This window comes from Gouania willdenowi, chromosome 7 (assembly GCF_900634775.1).
Source record: "Gouania willdenowi chromosome 7, fGouWil2.1, whole genome shotgun sequence".
Classification (NCBI taxonomy): Eukaryota; Metazoa; Chordata; class Actinopteri; order Blenniiformes; family Gobiesocidae; genus Gouania; species Gouania willdenowi.
This window is the reverse complement of record NC_041050.1, coordinates 39,364,050-39,387,541: the sequence shown is the minus strand read 5'-3', so window position 1 is coordinate 39,387,541 and position 23,492 is coordinate 39,364,050. Positions and strand designations below refer to the sequence as shown.

Below are 23,492 nucleotides of genomic sequence, written 5' to 3'. Positions count from 1 at the left end.
CTAAAGGCCTCCTGGTATTATTGCACATAGCCGTTGTGTCCTATGGCAGCGATGGATGGATCATCATCATCGTGTACAAAGACTTGGCACTTTCAAAGGTCAGAGACGCTTCAGTAGAAAACACAAACTGTACAAAAGTAGCACGAGTGGAGTTTCCTGAGAGTCCAGTGTCTCTCCATCTCACACCGTGAAAAAAGCTCCGTCTGATGATGGCGGCGGCACCGCTCGCTACACTTCGATGGTTTTAAAGTAGATCCGGGCGTAGATGGCATCTAACTGGCTGTGCAGGGCGTGGAAGGATGGCCTCTTGGACGGCTCAGCGGCCCAGCAGTCCATCATAATGCGGTAAATGTTCTGCGGACATCGGTTTGGACACGGCAGGCGGAACCCGGACGCCAACAGGTCCAGAACCTCCTTGTTGCTCTTTCCTGCAAACAAGTGAGATTATTAATTATTATTAACTTATTAGAAACAATAATGGGTCTTTTCTGTGTTTAACTCAATTTTCACCTCAGTTTAAGTGTCTTTATCATATTTGAACTAGTTTTTAGCCTTATATCAAAAAAATGACTACATTTTTTATGCCTTGCCTCAGATTTTGGATGTTTTTCTCATTTTTCTCGCCTTACTGCATTTTCACCCCAGTTTAATGGTCCTCATCATATTTGAATTCAAATTTATGGTCTTATGATAGCCTTATCTCAAGAAAAAAATTAGCAAAATGTTTCCATGCCATACCGCCGAATTTTGGATGTTTTTCACATTTTTGTTTTTTCATAACTTATTGCATTTTTACATTAGTTTAACAGTGCTTGTCATATTTAAATTTGTTTTTAGAGTCTTATGATAGCCTTATCTCAGAAAAAAATGACCACATTTTTACCATTTTTATGCCTTTCCTCCCAATTCTCTGAGTTTATTTTTCATGCCTTACTTCATTTTTACCCCAGTTTAAGTGTCCTTATCATATTTGAACTAGTTTTAAAATACCTAGAAGTATTGAAAGGTTGTAAACATGACTCAGCTTGTGGAGGATACCTTCATAGGGCATCTTTCCTCGTGACATCATCTCATAAAGCAACACACCAAACGACCACACGTCCGACTTCACAGAGAACTGTTGGTAAACGGCTGCTTCAGGGGCCGTCCATCGCACCGGGATCTTTGTGCTCCTACTGGCTTTGTACACACTGTCCTGCACACAGGATCAGATAGGATCAGATTATTAGTTCAGTTTAAATAAGTTAAGATAGGATCAGATTATTAGTTAGGTTTAAATACAGTGGGGCAAAAAAGTATTTATTCAGCCACCAATTGTGCAAGTTCTTCTACTGTAAAAAGATGAGAGGCCTGTAATTTTCATCATAGATAAACCTCAACTATGAGAGACAACATGAGAAAAAAAAATCACATTGTATTATTTTTAATGAATTTATTGGTAAATTCCATGGTAAAATAAGTATTTGGTCATCTACAAACAAGAAAGATTTCTGGTTCTCACAGACCTGTAACTTCTTCTTTAAGAGGCTCCTCCTCCACTCGTTTCCTGTATTAATGGAACCTGTTTGAACTGGTTATCAGTATAAAACACACCTGTCCACAACCTCAAACAGTCACACTCCAAACTCCACTATGGCCAAGACCAAAGAGCTGTCAAAGGACACCAGAAACTAAATAGTAGACCTGCACCAGGCTGGGAAGACTGAATCTGCAATAGGTAAACAGCTTGGTGTAAAGAAATCAACTGTGGGAGCAATTATTAGAAAATGGAAAACATACAAGACCCCTGATAATCTCCCTCCATCTGGGGCTCCACGCAAGATCTCACCCCATGGGGTCAAAATGATCACAAGGTGAGCAAAAATCCCAGAACCACACAGGGGGACCTAGTGAATGACCTGCAGAGAGCTGGGACCAAAGTAACAAAGGCTACCATCAGTAACACACTACACCACCAGGGACTCAAATCCTGCAGTACCAGACGTGTCCTCCTGCTTAAGCCACTACATGTCCAGGCCCGTCTGAAGTTTGCTAGAGAACATTTAGATGATCCAGAAGAGGATTGGGTGAAGGTCATATGGTCAGATGAAACCAAAATAGAACTTTTTGGTAAAAACTCAACTTGTCGTGTTTGGAGGAGATAAAACACCATACCTACTGTAAAGCATGGGGGTGGTAACATCATGCTTTGGGGTTGTTTCTCTGCAAAGGGACCAGGACTACTGATCCGTATAAAGGAAAGAATGCATGAGGCCATGTATCGTGAGATTTTGAGTGAAAACCTCCTTCCATCAGCAAGAGCATTGAAGATGAAACGTAGCTGGTATTTCAGCACGACAATGATCCCAAACACGTCGCCCGGGCAACAAAGGAGTGGCTTCATAAGAAGCATTTCAAGGTTCTGGAGTGGCTTAGCCAGTCTCCAGATCTCAACCCTATAGAAAATCTTTGGAGGGAGTTGAAAGTCCGTGTTGCCCAGAGACAGCCCCAAAACATCACTGCTCTAGAGGAGATCTGTATGGAGGAATGGACCAACATACCAGCAACAGTGTGTGAAAACCTTGTGAAGACTTACAGAAAATGTTTGACCTCTGACATTGCCAACAAAGGCTACATTAACAAAGTATTGAGATCAACTTTTGTTATTGACCAAATACTTATTTTCCACCATAATTTACAAATTAATGCATTAAAAATCCTACAATGTGATTTTCTGGATTTTTTTCCTCATATTGTCTCATAGTTGACGTTTACCTATGATGAAAATTACAGGCCTCTCATCTTTTTAAGTGGGAGAACTTACACAATTGGTAGCTGACTAAATACTTTTTTGCCCCACTGTTAAGTTAAGATAGGATCAGATCATTACTTAGGTTTGGATTAGTTAAAATAGGGTAAGATAACAGGTTAAGTTAGGAGAAAAAAGATAAGTTAGGGTAGGGTAAAGGCTTGGTTAGGCTAAGTTAAGAAAGTATTACACAAGAAAAGATTGTAAGTTAAGACTGGTGACATGATTACATATGATAAGATAAGTTAGGATTATGACAGGAAAAAATATTATACAAGGAAAATTTAACTAAAACCAAAAACCTTAGGCTAAGATGAGATTGAATAGGCTAAGATAACAGGTTAAGAGAAAACAAGATAAGTAATTTAGGTAAAGTTAAGATATGTTAAGTTAGGCCAAATTAAGTTGAGATCTGGTTGGGTTGAGTTAACATAAGAGTTTGTTATATTAACTTATCTAATTCTAACTTAACCTAACGTTAAGTTAAAATTAAATAAAATGGATGAAGATAAGTGACCAAGTATGAACATCAGTTAGGTTAACTTAAGACAGGGTAAAGTAAGATTTTGGGAAGTTACGACAAATTAAGTTATGACAATAAACTAAGTTAAATAACAAAACCTCGTGTCAGATATAGGTTAAGACAAAAATAAGATAAAGTTAAGATAACAGAAATATAAGTTAAGTTAGCTCAGGTTAAATTAGATGTTACGTTGAGATGTTAAGATTAGACAGTTTAAGATAAGTTAGGGTTATATTATGTTTAGGTCAAGTCAAGTTAAAGTGAGAAAATAAAGGTCACACACACGCACACACCTTGATGATGCGAGCCAATCCAAAGTCGGCCACCTTACAGACCAGGTCGTCTCCCACCAGGATGTTTCTAGCTGCCAGATCTCTGTGTACGATGTGTCTGTCCTCCAGGTACGCCATCCCCTCCGCTACCTGAGCCCCCATGTAGATCAGGTGGGCCGACGTCAGCACCTGACCCTCCGCCGCTGCACACACACGCACTCTGTAAAATCAACTTTTTCAAGATTTATATCATGTCACTATGTAATTCCCTCATTAAAAAAAATACCTGGAGTGTTGCCTTAGTTCATTCATGTATGTTTGAGTAATTAAAACTCTGACATCATCCATTTTAGGTGTAAATATGCCTCCAAGGACCGCCCCCACCTCCTGGAGACGCCTCGGACCTTTCATCACCACCCAGCGCTCCACAGCAGAGCCCCTCCCCTTCCTATATTCTCTTCCTTAGTTCAGCCCACAGCACCCGCCTCCGCAGATTTAGCTTTTCATTTACTTATTTTAAATACTTTTGTAAGAAACCCATGGCTTATGTTGTCTGTACTCATTAATGTATGCATTAAAATAAAAAAAAATGTAAATAAAACTCGTACCCCTCCCCCGCTTCCAGGTCCGTCACAACCTCTGGAGTCACAACAAACAGCTGAGAGATAACAGTGTGTTGATTGGTTTACTCTGCTCATCGTAGCAGCTGAAAGTGGATTAATAAGTACACAAACACAATGTGATCCCTATTCTGGACTATAGCACCAGAGGCAGCAGCATGGGTAAGCGTGTGTGTGTGTGTGTGTGTGTGTGTGTGTGTGTGTGTGTGTGTGTGTGTGTGTGTGTGTGTGTGTGTGTGTGTGTGCGTGCGTCGGTGACAGAGACCTCCGTCCGTGCGTTAGCATTCCTCACTTTGATATTTATTCTAATGTATTGTAGCGATGTAAACATGTAGTAAGGATCCAAATACAGCGCATAGAAAAACAGAGGTAAACAACATCCATGTGTGTTAGTATGAGTTCTGAAGGGGGCGTGTTCATTGGCGTGTGAGACAAGCTTGGAGTTTCACTTTAATTTTGCCCCGGTAAGTTGCAGCTGTGTGCAGCTGTGTCACTGTAGCGCAGCGTGAGGGACAGACTGCTGTGTCAGCTTACTCTGCACACAGTGGGCAGGGCAGGGAAGGGGGAGGTCTAAGCAAATCCAGGGACACACCCCCCAAAACAGAGCATTGTCACAGTTTATGAAACCTCTTCTGTTCCTTAATTCATGTTATGTTTTGACCAAACACCAGCACAGATATGTCATTTACACCACAGTGAACTGTTTTAAAAGGTGAACATTTTTCATAATGTCCCCTTTAATAAATGTCCCACGCACTTCTGTCTCAAAAAATTCTGCCATTTTTACAAAACTGTTCCCTGATTATTTATTATTCACACTGTAAATGTTTAGTGTGAGGGGGTGTATGTCCATATGTTTTTTATACTTATAATTTTCATCTTCTAATATGTCAGGAACTCCATCACACAGGAAAGGTAAATGTGGTATAGTAATACAGCTCCACCTACTCTCTCAGAATAATTTATCCCGATAATTTCTAGTATTTATCACAATAATAAAAATCACGATAAATAAAAACTATAAGTAAAAAATTCACAACTTAGTGTAAACAGGTTCCTTACAAACAAACAAAATAAATCTGAACACATCAACACATTTAAAAAGGCTACAATAACTGCTGACTAACAACTCATGAGCTGATATTTTATGAAATATATTTGTGCATGTGGATCACTATTAGTGTTATTGTATGAAATTCATTTATTTTTTAACTTGAAATAAAATTGTTAAAAAAACAAAAAAAAGAAAAAAACACATTAAAAGCACAACTAACTTCAGTGTTTTTACTGCTGATGAAATATAATTAAAAAATATTGCGTGTCACAAATTGGGATGAATAAATTAGTGACATTAGTTGTTATGTTAATATTTATTTCACACAACATGTGACATGTTTAGCTTTTATTCTTCCATGCAAGTGTTAAATCTGATCATAAAGAAATCTATGGTTCTCTGTGGTTTTATGACAGTAAGACGTGTTCTTTTTATTTGGTCTATTATTCCTTATATGGAGTGGTTAGCGTTAGCACTTAGCTCAGTATGTGTGTCGGTGGGTTAGCTTAGCATAGTTAGCTTTAGTTGAGTTTCCAGTTCACAATCGTTGCTACAGGTTCATCTCTGTCCCCGCATAGTAGCTTCTGGTAGCCGTGACGAACACACACAGACGGTGGCGTGTGCGGGGGGCGGTGGCGGTGCACACCGTGCAGAGCTTCCGTAAACAGAGAATAATAAGTTGTTGACAACAAACGGGGCAGTTTTGGCCCGTGGAACACGTTTTTTGGGGTATTCTTGGCTAAATTGAGGGACAAATGGCCCGTGACCCTCGCTAATTTCCGACATGGGAATTTATCGTTTATATCGAGGGATGACGAATTCTTACCGGTGAGAATGTTTTTGACGATAAATCATAAACGATAAAATATCGCACATTCCTACTCAGAATATATAAACAGATCTGTTTATATATTCTATCTGGTGGACATGTCAGCTCCTCTAAATAGTCAAAGTGAGTTTGGGTCTGGAACATGTTTGGGCCTTCAGTAAATAACTTTATTATTTTCATTGGCACATACAGTAACTGCTTGTGGGAACGTAAGAACAAATCTGATCTGTTTTAATTTATAGTATAAATGTTACTCTTTCTTGGGACAAAATATTTCTTCTTTACGTAACTTCTTTATTGTTTTTTTTGGACACAAACTTTAGTTATTTCACCAAACCTTAATATTGAAAATCCTTTACATGAAGCCATTGTAGCTTTGCTCTCGTCTGATAATCATTTACTGTTTATTAATTTTTTTGCTATTTTTTAAGACCAAAGTGCGTGGGAAGTCCTGAAAATGTGTTGAAAAGACATGGAAAGACTCATAATTACAAAATGGTCACAAGATAAACACAATAACTATTAAAACCATAATATCAACCAGTAGAAAAGCACGTGTGAACTGTTTCAGGATGTTTCAGTGGTTTGGATCACACACTGGATGCTGATTGGCTGAGGGGCGGGACAATAACATAAACCCTGGAAAAACATTTGATTTCTGACCAATCACACAACAGTTGAGAACAAGAAGAGACGAACAAACTGGTGTTTGGTTCTCGTTGACTTAAAGTAGAAAATAAAGTTCTGTTTAAATGCATTGATTAATCAATAGAATGTTCGGCTTCTTTCTTTCTTTCTTTCTGTCCTGGATGAACTATAATTCACTGCTTTTTCCCCCCAAATTCATCTCATCAGAAGTGTTCGTCACCTTGAAGAAGCTCCTCCCTCTTCTACAGTTTACATGCAGTGAGAGAACTTCAGGAAATGAAAAAATTCAACTGGAATGAGAAGTATGTGAGTCAGCTGGTTCACACACACAGATTAGAATTGCTACAGCTTTCTCTCCTCCCCTTAAACCAGCTCCCTTTGTTCTCCACACAGATAATCTAATGTGGGCGTGGCTTAAACTGTGAGGTTATTCTCTTATTGTCCCTTTGGTCAATGAGAATCCTACAAATAATTTACGTCTTGGTGTTTCAGCTCAACTGGTCATCATTATAACTGGTGACACGTTCATCGTTTACACTTCAGTCACAATAGAAACACTGACCCTAGTGTCAGAGATCAATCGCAAGCAGGGGTGGGTGGGCCATTGACCTGAAGTGGGCCGGTCCGCTACATTTTTATTTTTTTGATGAGCGAGTGGAGGCAGACATGGTAACAGGTGTCCAAAAATAGTCCAAAAGTGGCAAAAACATGGCAAAAAATTGAGTAAAATGAGCCAGAAACAGTAAAGAGTGGTCAAAAAATGGGCAAATAAAGAACCAGGTGATATGTAATGGCAAACAATAGTGAAAAAGGGCAAAAATGTGTAACAAAGAGGCTAAATGTAAGCCTAAATTAGCTCATTTGGATTAAAAGTGGCCCGAATTTTTTTTTTTTTTTAAATGGACAAAAAAATTGAAAAAAAGGAGCTTTATTGACAAAACGTAGCTAAAGTCAGAAAAAAAGGGTCATAAGGGGCAATAATGGGACAAAGGAAGTTGTAAAATGGCCAAAGGAAATAGGGAAAAAGAGGTAAAAAGTTTACCTTTTTAAGGATTTCTGAGGGAAAAATAATTAAAATTAAGACAAAGAGCCACATATTGAGAATCACTGACTTAATAACTTCTACGAGGTGTCTGACATCAGCACGTCACAGGTGTAGAAAAAACAGACAGTATTTACCTTTCCCTGTTTAAAGATGAACACTGTTCTTCTTTTGGTTCTTTTAAAAACTGTTCCCACTTCACATCTGATCCCAACCCTTTACCACCAGGATGTTTCATGTTTTATTTCAACTCTTTGACCTCAGAATAAGAAATAAATCTCTCCAAGAAAGAACATTTTTCCTCTCACTTTTCCCAAAAACTTCTTAGTATATAAAGGTTATAAAAGTATCGAATTGAACGTTATCCAGGTCCCTTAAAAACTTGGGACAAGCCAGCAGAACTCAGACTCACAATTTGACTTTGACCTGGCGCCCCCGTGACACGTACGGGGAATTGGGCCTTATTTATATATTGGTATGTGCCAATGATTCAGTACCACCAACCGTTGTAATATTTGACTCATAAATAAATGGGAAATCGGCTTTTTTTGTTTTTTGTTTTGGGGCCCAAATCAAATATCGGGCTCCGAGCGTCAATGCGTACACAACAGATTATAGCTACCAAATGTTAGCCCGATCCGTTCACGAATAACAGAGGAGTGATTTCAACTAGTGTACACAAGAAGAAGAAGAAGAAGAAGAATAAAGTGAGGGTGTTTAGAGTCCAGTAGTACGGCCTAAAAAAAATCACCATGGTGCATTTAGTCACAACTGTGTGTGCGTGTGTGTGTGTGTGCGCACTCACAGGCGAGGTAGGACTTGAGGCTTCCTTTGCTCATCAGCTCAGTGACGATATAAACAGGTTCTCCTCTAGAACACATGGCCAACAGCTCGATGAGTTTAGGATGATTCAGACTTTTTAGAGCCTGGACCTCCTTCACAAACTCATCTTGCTTCGTGTCCTCTGGAACACACACACACACACACACACACACACACACTTTAGTAAACATCATAAAATCTTTTCTTTCATTTATTTCATTGAATGTCAGACAGATACAGACACTGATTTCTATCACTATTACTGGGGGTTTCCACTGGATACGTCTCCGCTGCGCCACGGCACAGATCCGGTTTTGCCCTGCTGTTCGCCGTCCGGTAATCCACACCGGTTGCGTTTTGAGTGCGCCACGGTGCACTCCGGTTGGACGACTGACGTCACGAGACAGAGCAGTTTTCACGATATTTATATAATTGCGCGAGAATACAGTTAAATGTATGTGTTCTAAACGCAACAATAAACAGGTCAGTGTTCCTAACAAAGGAGAACAAGAAGGTTGGACTCTGGTTTTGTCATAGACACATTTTTTATCAACAGCCACAGAGAAGAGATAAAACTGCACCAGAAAAACATGAACTAAATCAAAGTTGCTGCAGTTTACAGTGAGTTACAGTATGAGAGGAATCAATATAGTGAATGTGATTTTGTTTTTACACATTTTTACACATCTTGATGAAATGAAATGGAACCTGAAGTGTTTTATTTTGAAAAGTACGTGCTTAATTTCCTGTTTAGCTTTATTTGCTCTGTGCTGATTGATGCGTCGTGCCCCGTGTCCATCAGAAATAGAAGCCCTGCATATACTGTATCTGGTGGAGGGCACCGGACTGTCTGAGCTGGGAAGGAGCAGACACGCAGCGCAGCGGACCTGGTGGAAATTAACACACAGACTAAAATGGAAACCTATCAGCACCGGTGGCGCGGTGGTGACGTAACGCAGTGGAGCCTCATCCAGTGGAAATTGGGGGTTAGTTTGTTGCACGGTTCATAAATTAAACCCAAGCATGTGTTTGCTTACATTACTTTTTTTTCTCGTTTAAAATTAGTAGTATTAGTATTTCACAATTAATTATTTGTAGCTTTGTGCATTTTATGTTTTTATTACTTTTAAATATTTATAATTACTATAAATAGCATTTTTTTCATTTGGAGCTTTGTGTTTCACTCATTAATTTTTTACTATCTTAAAGGAGACATATCATGGTTTTAAATCCTTCCTTTTTACATATAAATCATACAGTTGTGGTCTATATAAAGCTGAACTGCACTGCTTGGGTCTGAATTCCTCATTATTATAGCTCCACCCCTTTTCTACCCTTTTCTGATGTGTTTCTAAGAGCAACTCGTTTTGGTGCTGTCTCTTTAAATGCAAATGAAACACTTCATACCCCGCCCCCTCTCCAGTTTCAACTCCACCCTGCTCGGCCATTTTTGTAGTTTGATAGAAGAGATACGATTATGTAGCGGCGCACAAACTTTTTATTCAGAGGTTATTTACAAAATGTCAACAACGTTAGACTTGTCCATCCAGACTTACATGTTCCAGCCAGAGTCTGACCCAGTGGAGCGAGATGAAAATGAAGATGATGAACCTGCAGAACCCTAACAAGTGAGCTAACACAAGCACTGAGCTAACGCTAGCGCCAAGCTAACGTCACGAAATGGATTTTAATACAGTCTTTTCAAAGACAAAAACATCAAAATGAAATGACTAATAAAACTTTAGACTTAAATTAAATCACGTAGGCCATATCATCAAGGATCTAAAACGAGCACACAGCGCTAACATATGAAGACGGTGCAACTGCTAATGCTAACAAAACAATGACAGGGACGTCTTATCACACTTTTTAGCGTTATTTACAGTTTACCGAAGTGCTCTGTTCATCGTCTCCAAAGATAGAAGGAATTGAACCCTCAATCAGACAAAGTCTTTCTGTAAATCCTTCTTTATACTGGTGGAGGTTGATGAAGCAGTCATCATTGAAGTGCTTCACACACACAAAAATGACCTTATCCACAGATGTGGTACATTTCTATAAAAAATAAAACTCAACCAGACACTTTGAAAAGGTTCTGATGCTGGGAGACGGTGTAATGAAGCGTGTGGGTTACTACATCCAAGAACCCAACATTTTGACTTATCCTCTCGTAACTTCTGCATCCTGGAGCTTGGACTACAAAATAAAAGCCAGAAATAAAAATGGCGGATTGCTCGAAGTGTTGGGCCTGGAGTCGATGAACTAATTTGGAAGTTCTGCTGACGTTATTGTTCAAAAAACGTAATAGAGAATCGAAAAATTGAAACAGATTGAAAAATATGACCAAAACAGAATATAAAGATATCATCGGAGCACCTGAAGAGACTAATTTGAACTTTTCTGTGCTTCTAAACACACTAAATATACAACAAAATGCATTTAAGGGCTAAAAAAGTGGATTTAACATATGTCCCCTTTAAAATCCCTAATTTCTTAAATGTCATCTAATAGCTTTGTGTGTTTTACTCATGTTTAATTTAAAATATTTTACTTATTTACTTCTTATTAAAAAAATTTATGTCTTTTTGCTACTAAATCATTATTTAAAGTTATGTATTCAACTTACTTTAAAATATAAATGGCTTTTTTTGTACACTATAACCAAGTTATTTGGAGCTTAGTGATTTACTCATTTAATTTTATTTTTGTATTATCTTTTTTCTTTAAATATATTTTATAGCTTTGTGTTTTACTTAAATGAATAATTTGTATAATTAATTATAGCTTATAGTTGCGTTTTATTTTTTTAAATTTTAAAACTTTTGTAATTTAAAAAAATATAATTTCTTTACTAATTTTTTTAAAAATTAATTTTGAATATTTATATTTACCTTGCTTCAGCATCTTGATGGCCACCCTGCGGTTCTCCGTGCTCCACGTGGCCTCCCACACCTCCCCAAAGTGCCCCTCTCCCAGCTTCCTCTGCAGCTTGAACTCCTCCCGGGGCCGCTCCCATCGCTCCATGTCTGTCAGCACCTGCTGCAGGAACAGGGACAGCGATTCACCCTCAGGTTAAACCTCACCACTCAGCAGATGCCATAACTCATGACTCAGCACATTTTAGAAATGCTGATACAGAACAGTGCAGAAAGAAAAGATGCTTACTCGCAGATTTTACAATCCGATAAACTATGCAGCAAGCATTTCATATTCCTTCCACCCTCATTTAAGTTACATTTAAATTGTTTTTCCTCCCGTTTTCGATAATCGTTTTGTGTGGTTGTGCTGCTGTATTGTGTATTTTTAAAATCATTTTATGCCTGTGTCGTGTTTTATGTGTCATGTCGGGAATTTTTCCAGGTGATAGAAAAAAAACCCATCTGTGTTCCACATATTGCAGACAGTAAATGTCCATATGTTCAGTTAGCTTAGCAAGTAGCAACCAGTCCCACATGTTTGACTAGCTTAGCACATAACAACCAGTCTCATATGTCTGGTTAACTGAGCACGTAGGAAACAGTCCCATATGTTTGGTTAGCTTAGCACGTAGCAACCAATCCCACATGTTTGGTTAGCTTAGCACGTAGCAACCAATCTCCTGTGTTTGGTTAGCTCAGCACGTAGCGACCAGTCACACATGTTTGGTTAGCTTAGCACGTAGCGACCAGTCCCAGATGTTCTTTTAGCTTAGCACATAGCAACCAGTCCCAAGGTTCAGTTAGCTTAGCACGTAGCGACCAGTCTCATGTTTGGGTGTATGTTAACTTAGGAGGCAGCAACGCTGACTCAGCAGAGTGAAAGGGTAAAAGGGCGGGGTTATGTTAGGAATGTTTCAAAATATAGTTTTAATGAGTTCAATTAAATAATCTAAGATCATAGATCTGCACGGCAGCATTTTAAGGTTTTTACGTTTTATTTTTAAAACACAGAACGTTCACAGATGCAAAAGAAAACAAACACGTTTACAATCTTTATTGAAAGTATGTGACAAATTGATACAAAATGATCTGAAGGTAAATCAACACTTTAGTGAAATGATGACGGAATAAAATCATTGATTTCATTTGAAATGTTATGATCTTAGAAAAAACAGAAGAAAAGCAGCTCCATTGAAACTCTGGACCACATGACCATAATTATGTTTAAAAGTAACAGTGCATTCATTTTTAAAAGTTTAGTTTAATTTGGGGCTTTACTTATTTTTTAATTAAAATGTATTGCACAAAAAAGAAAGAATTTCACTCATCTTTGTAGAAATTTAATAAAAACACTTCAGAACAGCAACTTTCTAACAGTTTACACATTTGAAAATATAAAATAATCATAGAAAAAACATGATTAAAAATCATTTTTGTGAGAAATGTTTGATTTACACTGAAGAAATTACTTGGAAAAAATGTGTTACATAGTTAAAACCAAATTAATTTAATCACAATAACAAGACAATTTAACACTTAAAAAAATGAGGCATGTTTGATATTATTGGCCAAGATTTTAAACACAAAATGAGGCAAAAAACACACAAATTAACACAGAAGACAATATACACAAAATAATGAAATATACACAAAACTACAGTAGAAACAGTAGGACCAAAGTAACAAGAGTAAAAACATGACATCTACACAAAACAATAAATCTACACAAATTGATTTTAAAAATACAAAAAATTACTGAATTGAAATTAAAATACACAAAACGACTTAAAAAACACAGATAAAAGTGGTCATACCCATCATGCTAATTCAATTAGCCTGTTAATGTGATTTCCATTTATAGGTTAGCATTAAGCTAACACAACTTAAATATTTCATCAAATCAGGGTTTAATTTGTCTAATTAAAACTAATGAGCACTTTATGAAGTATATTGTATTTTAGTTTATCAGCTCAAACTGTTGCAGGATCAGCTGATGTGTTGGGATTTAAACCCACAACCACCCCTAACCAAAAGACTTCAAACTGGACGGAAAGAAAGTGAAATCACAGAGAAAAACTAAGATTATTGAGTAAATAAAGATAAATAAATATTCAGTCATAAGCTCAAAAGATGCTGAGTCAGCATTAACAATGCCACTGTGTTGAATATGTTTGAATATTATGTTATGGTTTCATTAATTCCTCAGCATGTCCACGCCGTAGACTCACAGCCTCTGCTGGAAGAAAAGAAGGGACCGATCACTGACTGACTTTAGGCTTTCTATTTTTCAAAATAAAAATAAAATAGTTCTTTATGTCACTCAGTGTTTTACAACCTTTTTAGATTTTAAGAATTTCTGGCGACCCCAAAGACATTTTCTTCTAGAATTACTTCCTGATCATGTTTGATATACTCTACGTGGGTCAATAACATCGACACCAAATATTCTGTTTAACTGCATATATTTTAGGAAAAAAAGGTTTAAATACATAAAAATATTCCAAATATGTAGTATTTATGCTCACTTTGATATACAGTATATGTATATATTTTTAAGTGTTACTAACTAAATGACTTCTGTAATTTATTGTGTTATTGAAAGTGTCCAAATATGTGGTTAGCCACAAATGCAGCTTGAAAAAACTCTTTATTTTAGATCTATTATAATCCTGTATACAATTTAAAATTTCTATTATTATTTCCATCATAATATTCATTCAAACTTTGCCTGATGAACTTTTTATGAAATATCATGCAGTGAAAACCAAATACAGAGTAGCCATGATTAGTGACAAGCTCAGATATTTTATTATTATCATTAAATAGATTTATATTTTACAAAGTGAAAGTATAAAATACAGTAGTTTAAGATTATGTTTTAATTAAAAAAAAGAATAATAAGTAAAAACAATTCAAAAATGTATTCGTAATCAGTAATTGTTTTGTTTTTTAATCAATTACTAGACATTTCAGGCAAACCCATTTAAACCCCAGGCGACCCCACATTAGGTCCCAACCCCAAGGTTGAAAAACACTGGTGTAACTGTTAGGATCATTAGTGCTCATCCTGACTTTATGTTTGATGTTTTTTATAACCTCCAATAACTGCTTTTAAATGTAAACACGCCCTGACGTGACCTATGGAGTGCCGCAGAAACACTGGCCTTTACTTTGAAGGGACGACTTGTTTTATTCTGAAACGTGTGCGTTAACCAGGGATAAGTGTGTGCACACAGAGGCTCCTCCTACCTGCTGAGCGCAGGGCTCCACCAGCTGCACGCCCAGGCTGCGAGGGTTCTTCTGGTAGTACGTCACCAGTTCTCCCAGCGTGCCGAACGACAGCTTATCAGACACGAAGTACGCCCCGATGACGGAGCGCTGGATCCGGAAGTGGTAAACCTTTCCCTCACTGCGAGCTACGACATACATTAACAAATGTTTACAGGTACAGCAGCGGTCACGACTCAGCACATTTCAGTGTGTGTTTGTGTGCAGCAGAAAAATAGTTTGTTATTTTGTCATTTTTCTTGTGATCATTTTGTCGTCTTGTTTCATTTTTGGAGTCAATTTGTGTATATTTTTATATTGTTTATTATCTTGTCATTTACCACATTTCCATTGTGTTTTGTGTATTTTTTTTTTAGTAATTTTGGTTTTATTTTGAAAATGTGTTTTTGTTTTTTGCTTATTTCTACAATTTTGTCTTTCAGCTAAAAATTATTTTGAACCAAAACTTTTTTTTGTGAAACTGAAAAAACAAACCCATGTATGATTATGGGTTTAAAACCCACAGGCCTAATTTAATATTTTATATTATTTTTAATATAATTATCAACATTTTAAATCTCTTTTTCCTGGGAATCAAGAATAAAGTCCAAATCCTGGGATTTATGGATTTATGTTTTAATATACTTTATTTTGTTGTCATTTAGTGTGTTTATTTTGGCAACCTTTAGCGTATTATTATTTAGTGTATATTTTAGTTGTCTGTACTTTTGAAGTTATTTTGGGTTTTATTTTGAAAATGTGTGGGTTTTTTTAAAAATAAATGCATTCATTTTAATTTTGTCTTTTTGTTAGTTTTTCAGACACAGACATCTAGGAAGGATTTTGACGCAGAACTTTCTTTTTGTGAAAACTGAAAAACCAAACGTGGTTATGGGTTTAAATCCCTCAGGTTTAATTTAGTTTTTTTATATTGAATTCCTGAAATAAAGTACCTTGAATACACTTTTTTCTAATCATAATCATCTGATTAATCTTATGATTCTCAGTAAAAAAAGATTTAAAGTCCAAATCCTGGGATTAAAGCCACAATATGAGGAAGAAGTCAAAATTTTGACTTATTTTTCATTAAAAACTACAACTTTAAACGAAGTGAAACACGTGGATGTAATTCAGCTCAATTGTTGATCATTTAAAGCGTTTGTGTGGTTTTTTGTCTTTGAATAGCAGGTTTCTTATAGTGTGTCATTGTGGGCGGGGCCATTGTTCTCTGTCTGAACAATAAGAACATGACCAGCACTTTTCACTGCATGTGGAAGAGCCTGATTTCAGCAGAGCTTTACTTTGGAGCTGAACTTTGTAAACATATATTATATGTCCAAATATTCAGTGGAAAAAATCTGAATAAAAAAAAAAATGGCTGTAATCCAGAATTTAATCTGGGTTTTAAAGGGATTCTCCATTGTGGCACAAAACTTCTAAATGTTTTTATTAGTAGATCTATGTCTAACAAAACATTATTATGCACTTTATTTTATTAACTTTTAAAAATGGGACCAATTTACAGTTTTAAAGTGTTCCTCCATCTTGAAATCATGTGATTGATGATGTCACACGGCCCCAGTGCCTGTAAACATCACATTGTTTTCCATTGGAGTGAAACATTCACTGATTTATACATCATTTAGTACATTTTTCAGTCATAATTACAACTTGTGCTGCTTTTGGTTGATCTAAAAAAAAAAAACCAGGTTTACATCAACATGTTTAACTTTTCCTGTTTTGTTTACAGAACAACAATAAAAACATGTGTGAACTGAAAAAAAATCTGTGCCCACAGGGGGCGACAGTTCCAACTCTGAGGTTTTGTAGACAAAGAAGCAGAGAAGAAGAGCTCTCCTGAGGGACCTTTACTCTCCCCTAACCCCACCCTTAACCAGTGTGCTGACACGCTCTGGTGGCTAAAGTTAGAGAGTAAATCTCGAACTGTTGAAGACACACAAACCCTGAGGACAGAAGGACTTTAGGGTGGAAGTCCTTCGATACAGGACAAAACTGTAAAGTTGACCCATTTTTAAAAGTTAATGAAATGAATATGGTGCATAATAATGTGTTTTGTTAGACATACTGTAGATCTACTGATAAGAACATTTGAAAGATTTTAGGGAAAACTTGTAAAAACAGTGGAGGATCCCTTTAAGAAGTTGTTTCATTGGCCACTGAGGGCGCTGCTATAGATATGTATAGATGATCTGCTGCTGACTGTCAGTGTGTAAAACACGCTGTGGTGTCACACTGGGGTCGTGTGTGTGTGTGTGTGTGTGTGTGTGTGTGTGTGTGTGTGTGTGAGACACAAAGTAAAGTCCTGATGCTGCAGGTTTCAGGAGGCTGAAATATGCAGCAGTGACCTTGAAAGGAGAGGATGGAGAGGGACGGGTAAAGTAGAGTTTACCAGGTTAGAGGGAACTAGTTAAGAAAAAGGGATTAAAAAATAGTTTGTACACTTGCCAAATTTTTGCTCCTTTTAATACATTTTTGCGACATTTCTCCCATTTCTGACACTTGTACGTCACATTTCAATGACTTTTCTGCACATTTTCAGCACTTATAAACCCTTTTCTCCACTTTTCCACCTAATGTCACATATGTTGACCCATTATTGACACAACCTGTCAACCCATAATTATATTAACATTTTGAACCCTTTTTACCACTTTCGTCTGTTTTTGTCCACTCTAATTTGTAACTTTTGGCCAATTTCAGTGGTTTTTAAAATCTAATTTCACCCTCTTTTTGGTCACTTTGAACCCATTTCCATCTTTCAGATGACTAAGACTATAATAATAGTAAACGTTCCTGGATAACAGTGGATATTATTCAGATGAATAAATAAATGTGGTTATCACAGATTCATAGAACAATGAACCATCATTTTACTGACTTTATGGATGGACCCCAAAAATCTCTCCTTTATTCCCCCTTATAGATGGTCCTGTCTCCACATGACTGTTCTTCAATGTTCATGTCTGTGTTCAACCACCTTCAGCTACAGTGGGGGTCCCCGCTCTCTGGGACCTTTATTTTGGGGGTCACGGCCTGAGAAGGTTGAGAACCACTGGTCTAAGGACCATTTGGTTCAAGTTTCTGATTCTGTTTGTAATTCATCATTTGTTAACGAGCCCATTTATCGGTTCAAATTTGTCGACAAATGTTTTTAATGATTATTTCTGTTATTTATCAGAATGAGGAGGGTTAATACATGGATTTTCTGGAGGTGTGTGAAGATATTGATCTCGCACAATGGAAACAACCATGGTGAAAAAGTAAGGAATGATTGAGCTGAGGGAGTGAAGGGACCCACCGGAGATGGTGTACTCGTCGCTGTGACTCTCGCTGATGCGAACCAGGAACGATCCATCCTTGTTTTGTTGAGCCAGCAGCAGCTTCTCAGCTTTCACACGGTTTATGTTTCCATAGTACCACCTGTATGAGACACACGATTAAATTAATCTGATCTTTGGCAATATTTACATTTATACAATATTTACACAAATATTTATTTTGTTAGCCTTCATTTTAAATTTTACTATAATTCTTATTTAAAGCTTTATTTTACACTGTAAACTGTACTCATGTTTGTTTAAAAGTAGTGTAAAACTGTTTTTTCCCCCAAACATCATAATTGTGATTATTATTTTAGCCATAATCGTGCAGCCCTACTTCATTATAAAGGCTGTTGCTGTTCCGATCTGTCCGTCTCTCATCGAAATTGTACTTAAGTACAAGTAAGTCATACATAAAATACTCAAGTACAAGTAAAAAGTAGCTTAATTAAATAGTAGTCAAAGTAAGTTACTAGATACTTTCACCACCCATCTTTATTGTTGGTAATAAATCTTTGCATACAGTAAACATCTCATGTAGAAACTCAAAATGGAAGAAACAATCTACTACAATTAGAACTTCATTTATTTTCCACAAAGGCATCTGTATAAAATAAAAGGTTTGTGAAAATGTACAATTACTTTCTAAATAAAATAACACCAATATATTCAATTTAAAAAAATTAAATGGTAAAACTTTACTTAAAGTTTTATACAAAAAGCTGTCATTAACTGTATTCTGCTAAATTATGACTATGTTGGCCTTTTATGGATTAGGTGGAGATAGGGTAACAAACACTTAATCACAGCCTTTATGACACCTTATTCATGCTAATGACATGTGTTCATCTCATAATAAAGACATGAACATAATGTCAGACTATGTATAAAACTTTAAAATGTAATAAATAACCATTCAATGCTTTTTGGTGCCGTGCATTACCTTTAATCTGATTGGTCGACTATGATGTGATGCATTTGATTGTTGTCTGGTCATTTCATTTTTTTTGTAGTTTCACAATGTCTGTTGATCATTTTAAAACAAAAAAAAATTATAATTTACGAAACGATTGGGTGCAGAAATGTAACATATTACTTCTTTTAAAATGGACATGAGCACAAATGAAATTAATGATTTAGAAATACCCATAAAAGCCATAAACGCAACTGAATCACAGTAACGTGAGTACTTTCACCTCTGCTGAAACGTCTGTGACTCAGGTAAAGGTAAATTCTCGCTGCGTGTCTGATTCTGTTTGTTCAGATCTGAGAGAAACTGGCCTGTATTTACTCTAAGTGTCAGTGAGAACGGGCGTGGCCGCTGAGACGCTCAGGTTTCACTGAAACACACAACAAACGACAACGTGAGGATCCGCACAACAACCTGCGACGTCCCCTCACTGGACACCAGCGCCACATTTTACACACCAGGACAAATAAAATATAAAAGTAACATCTACTGAGCCTTTTACTGTGCCATGGTTTAAAGTCCACATTCTGGATCATTGTACAGATACTTGTTATGGAAATCTGATTACAACCATAAAACATGACAACGTTTGGAGGAAATATGAAACAGACGTCACATAGACCGTCAGAAAAAACCCTGAAAGATGGGGAGGAATTTCTTTCAGTTTAACATCTGCATGTTAATGTACCTCCATGTTTGTACATTTAGGAACAGATATGGAAGAAAATCTGTTTTTATTACAAACAGTGCAGTTTTTTGGCTGAAAAGAATAACAGTATGTGGAAAGCAAAAATAAAATTACTTTGGTGATCACTGATCTTCCTGTAGAAAAGCGAGACATGACGTGAGTGAGCGTCTATAGACACGCCCACTCATGAATATGCATAAGTAGTTCCTTAAATATCTCTGAGGATCAGGATCAGACTGACCTGAGACTTTCAACATGGCTGCTGCTTGGTTCAAGGATGTGCAGCATCAGATTTCTTTGGACTGCAATGATACTGTTAATAAATTATTTCATAAATTCTTTACAAATTCATGTACATCTAAACTGACTGTTGTGGATTAATGACACTAAACGAGTCCGGACCGAGTCTGTTCTGGACCGAGGAGATCCAGATTTGTTCAACTCCCTACAGTGTCCTTGCTAGAAGCCTAAATATATGAAAACACAATTATCACTCTTCACAACAAACCTAAATGTCCCTGACGTCCCACCAACAAACAACCTCATTTAACCATCCATGACAAAGCTACTGAACCTCCCACTTTTCTATAGCTATACATACTGTACTTATTATAGACACTGACCTAGTTATACTTAATTTAAATTTGAAAAGCACCTCTTTTGAATCAAATGTTATTTATTGTCTCTCCAGTGTGTGAGAGTATTTATTAGTGGAGGACCTGTATGTATGTGTGTGTATACATATATACACACACCAAGCATGAGTAACTAACTACATTCATCACCTTCAACAAAGAACTTTTGGCTTTAAAGTAAGATTGGGACAAAAGCAAAAAATAAATACATTTACTTCCCAAAATTTGGCCATCAGAGTTATACATTTCAAAACATTTTAGTTTTTCAGTCACAGAAAATGTAAATGATCAGATTCAATCATTCCATCACTCATGTATTATAAACATTATAACACCAGAGAAATAAATAGATATGTCACCAACTCCTTCTTCTTTGTTTGTCTGAATCTAAATTAAGTGCGTGTGTGTGTGTGTGTGAGACATCAGAGGTTAGGGTTAGCATCCACGGCTCCATCCTCATCACACACACGCCACCCACGGTGATGTTAGACATAAGGTGTAGGAATCATTATGATAATAATGTACTCTGGTCAGAATCAAAGTAGCTCAACAAAGATGACGTTTGAAGCAGACTTACTGAACCTCAGGCAGGAGCAGAAGAAAACTGTTAGTAATTAAAGTAACACATGGACGACAAAAACAGCAAAACTATGGCCCGTGGGCCATATCCGGCCTGTCAGAATTTAAACCATAATAAATATTCACCATGTCCACGCACGACTACAACTAAAAGTGAACAATGACAGTTTCCATCGCTCATCATTAATGAGGGAAAAGAAAGTGAAAAACATCCTGGATTTATTAGGCGTGTCCTATACCTATAACTTCTTACCGGGCTAAACCACCAAGGTAACATAGGCTGAATCACCATGGTAACTTAGTCTGGATCAGGTGATGAAGTGGATCAGATCTGAATGAGTATTAAAGCCCCGCCTCCTGACCAATCAGATCTCTTGTAAAAGAACCTGCTCATTGTTATTAGATCCTGGTTGGTGCAGATCTGATGCTGAGTTTAGGAAAGAAAGATTATTAGTGGATTAATTAATCCTTTCATTTAGTGATGACATCCTTTAATAAAGATAAAGATTTACATCTGATGGACTGATCTACAGTCAGCTGATAAACATCAACGCATTCATACTCTATAGTGAGGTTAATACTACAGTGAAACAATGTGTTCTTATCCCAGTGTGTGTGTGTGTGTGTGTGTGTGTGTGAGATAAATAGAGGAATACCTGAATAGAAACACGTGTGTGCTGTAATAAAGTGATCAGAGAGATGTCCGTTTATCATCCCATAGATTAACATTATATAATCTCAAGCTTTTATTCATTAACAGTGTTGTTTTTGGTATGAATTATAGATTTTAATTCTTCATATTTTTCAGGAATCATTCCTCAATAGTGACGTAAGCTGCTCTCCACAGTTTCTCTGTGATAGTGATTGGTCTGACACTGCTAACTCCGCCCCCTGTAACAGGAGCACGCACATAGCCAGGCTGAAATTACCTGGATTAGTGAATGTGTTTATATCCTGCTTCATAGTACAGAGAATGTTTGGTTAGCTGAAGCTAACGTACACATATCACGATATAGTGATCCAGCTTCAGAGTCAAAAAAAAAAAAAGGTTCAAATTCATCTGGAGGAGTTTAACAGACAAACTGAACGTCATGAAGTGATGACGTTCAGTTTGTATGTTAAATCACAAAGTCAAGTTTTAATATTTCCATTTAAAAATACTTTGTATTTAAAGAAGGTGGAAACCATCACAGCCCTAATAGTTGCTCTGACACTGAGCTGACCTCATCAGGACTTCACCTGTAGACATATGAATATATTAATATATGATAAAGACTCAATGAGTGTTTAAAGAAAAAACTGAAGCAGTTTATGATTGGAAAGATTCTGTGTTTGTGTCAATTACACTTTTCAGTTATAATTACGTTTTCAATTATCCATGTTCAATTACTAAAAGTTAACCTCCCTCTTGTGATAGCATCTGTAATGCTAACGGGTCCTAAATCAGCTGTAAAATACACTAATTTATTTCCTATCTATTGATTACCTTGTTAAGCTTCCATATCAACCATTTATATTTATATTTATATATTTTTAAATGGCTTCACATAAAACACATTTTAATAACTGTTAACTACATATGTGTAGAACTGTACATTAAACTGTAACATGGTTCCCCAGTTTGGCGTTAAATTAAAATTGACATTTTTAGTAGAATTGTAATGGCAATTACAATTATCAAAGACTAATTACGATTACAGCAGCAAGTTATGTTTAAACTTACGCCATAATTGTAATGAATTATCAATTAGAATTAGAATTGTGTGCGTGTCTTACTTGTGTTTAGCGAACTCGTCCTGCAGCAGAGCCACGTAGTTGGCCGGGATGAGTCCGGCCTGCAGGGACCCGGTCACCTTCTTGGCCAGCACGTACTCCCCCCGCTGCTCCAGCACCGACAGCTTGTCCCCCTCCCTCACCGACAGCTCGTCGTCACACCGGGCTTCGAAGTCAAACAGCGCCGCGTAAAGCTGCACCGGACGCTTCTTCGGCGTCGGGACGCGCACGTCCCCGGACACGGTGCGGATCTCCGCCGCCTGCGCCCCGGGGTTGGAGATCACCGTGTTGTGGTTCGGGACCCTCGGGTAGCGGAACCCGGGCCAGCACCAGTCCCAGAGCCGGCGGCAGCACGGCATACAGGACCGGCAGCAGCCCTCCATCCCCGGACATTCACCCCGGGATCCGACACCCAGCCACGGCGCACCGCACTGCTCCAGCTCCGGGGGCGGGGAGCATGGTGCGGGTGGAGCAGCCGGAACAACAGGTTTCAGGTTCGAGCCCCGAGCGGCCGCGGGAATGCGGAAACACCGATCACGTGTGTGCGTAAAAGTACGCACGCGTCACGCTGTGCACCGTGCAGAATGTGTGCGCGTGCACGACCCAAAGGTCAATTAAGTGAAGGCAGTGTGCAGGTGCTCTCTGAAAAATGAAACCCTAAGCAGCAAAAAGCGTGCACGCTGATTGGATGGAAGGCACCAGGTGATACGGATGTGTGATGAG

At 37.5% G+C, this 23,492-nt stretch overlaps 1 protein-coding gene across 1 annotated transcript; it reads right to left on the bottom strand.

The window, feature by feature from the left end:
- Nucleotides 1-6: 6 nt before the first annotated feature.
- srms (src-related kinase lacking C-terminal regulatory tyrosine and N-terminal myristylation sites) lies at nt 7-23,409 on the bottom strand. Its single transcript, XM_028453400.1, has 8 exons — nt 22,773-23,409; nt 18,103-18,224; nt 14,766-14,932; nt 11,490-11,637; nt 8,582-8,740; nt 3,605-3,786; nt 1,039-1,195; nt 7-428 (listed from the first exon to the last, which is right to left on the bottom strand). Exons 1-8 carry the CDS (start codon nt 23,150-23,152, stop codon nt 229-231), a joined length of 1,515 nt encoding a protein of 504 aa, XP_028309201.1. The 5' UTR covers nt 23,153-23,409; the 3' UTR covers nt 7-228.
- Between the last annotated feature and the right edge of the window lie 83 nt (nt 23,410-23,492).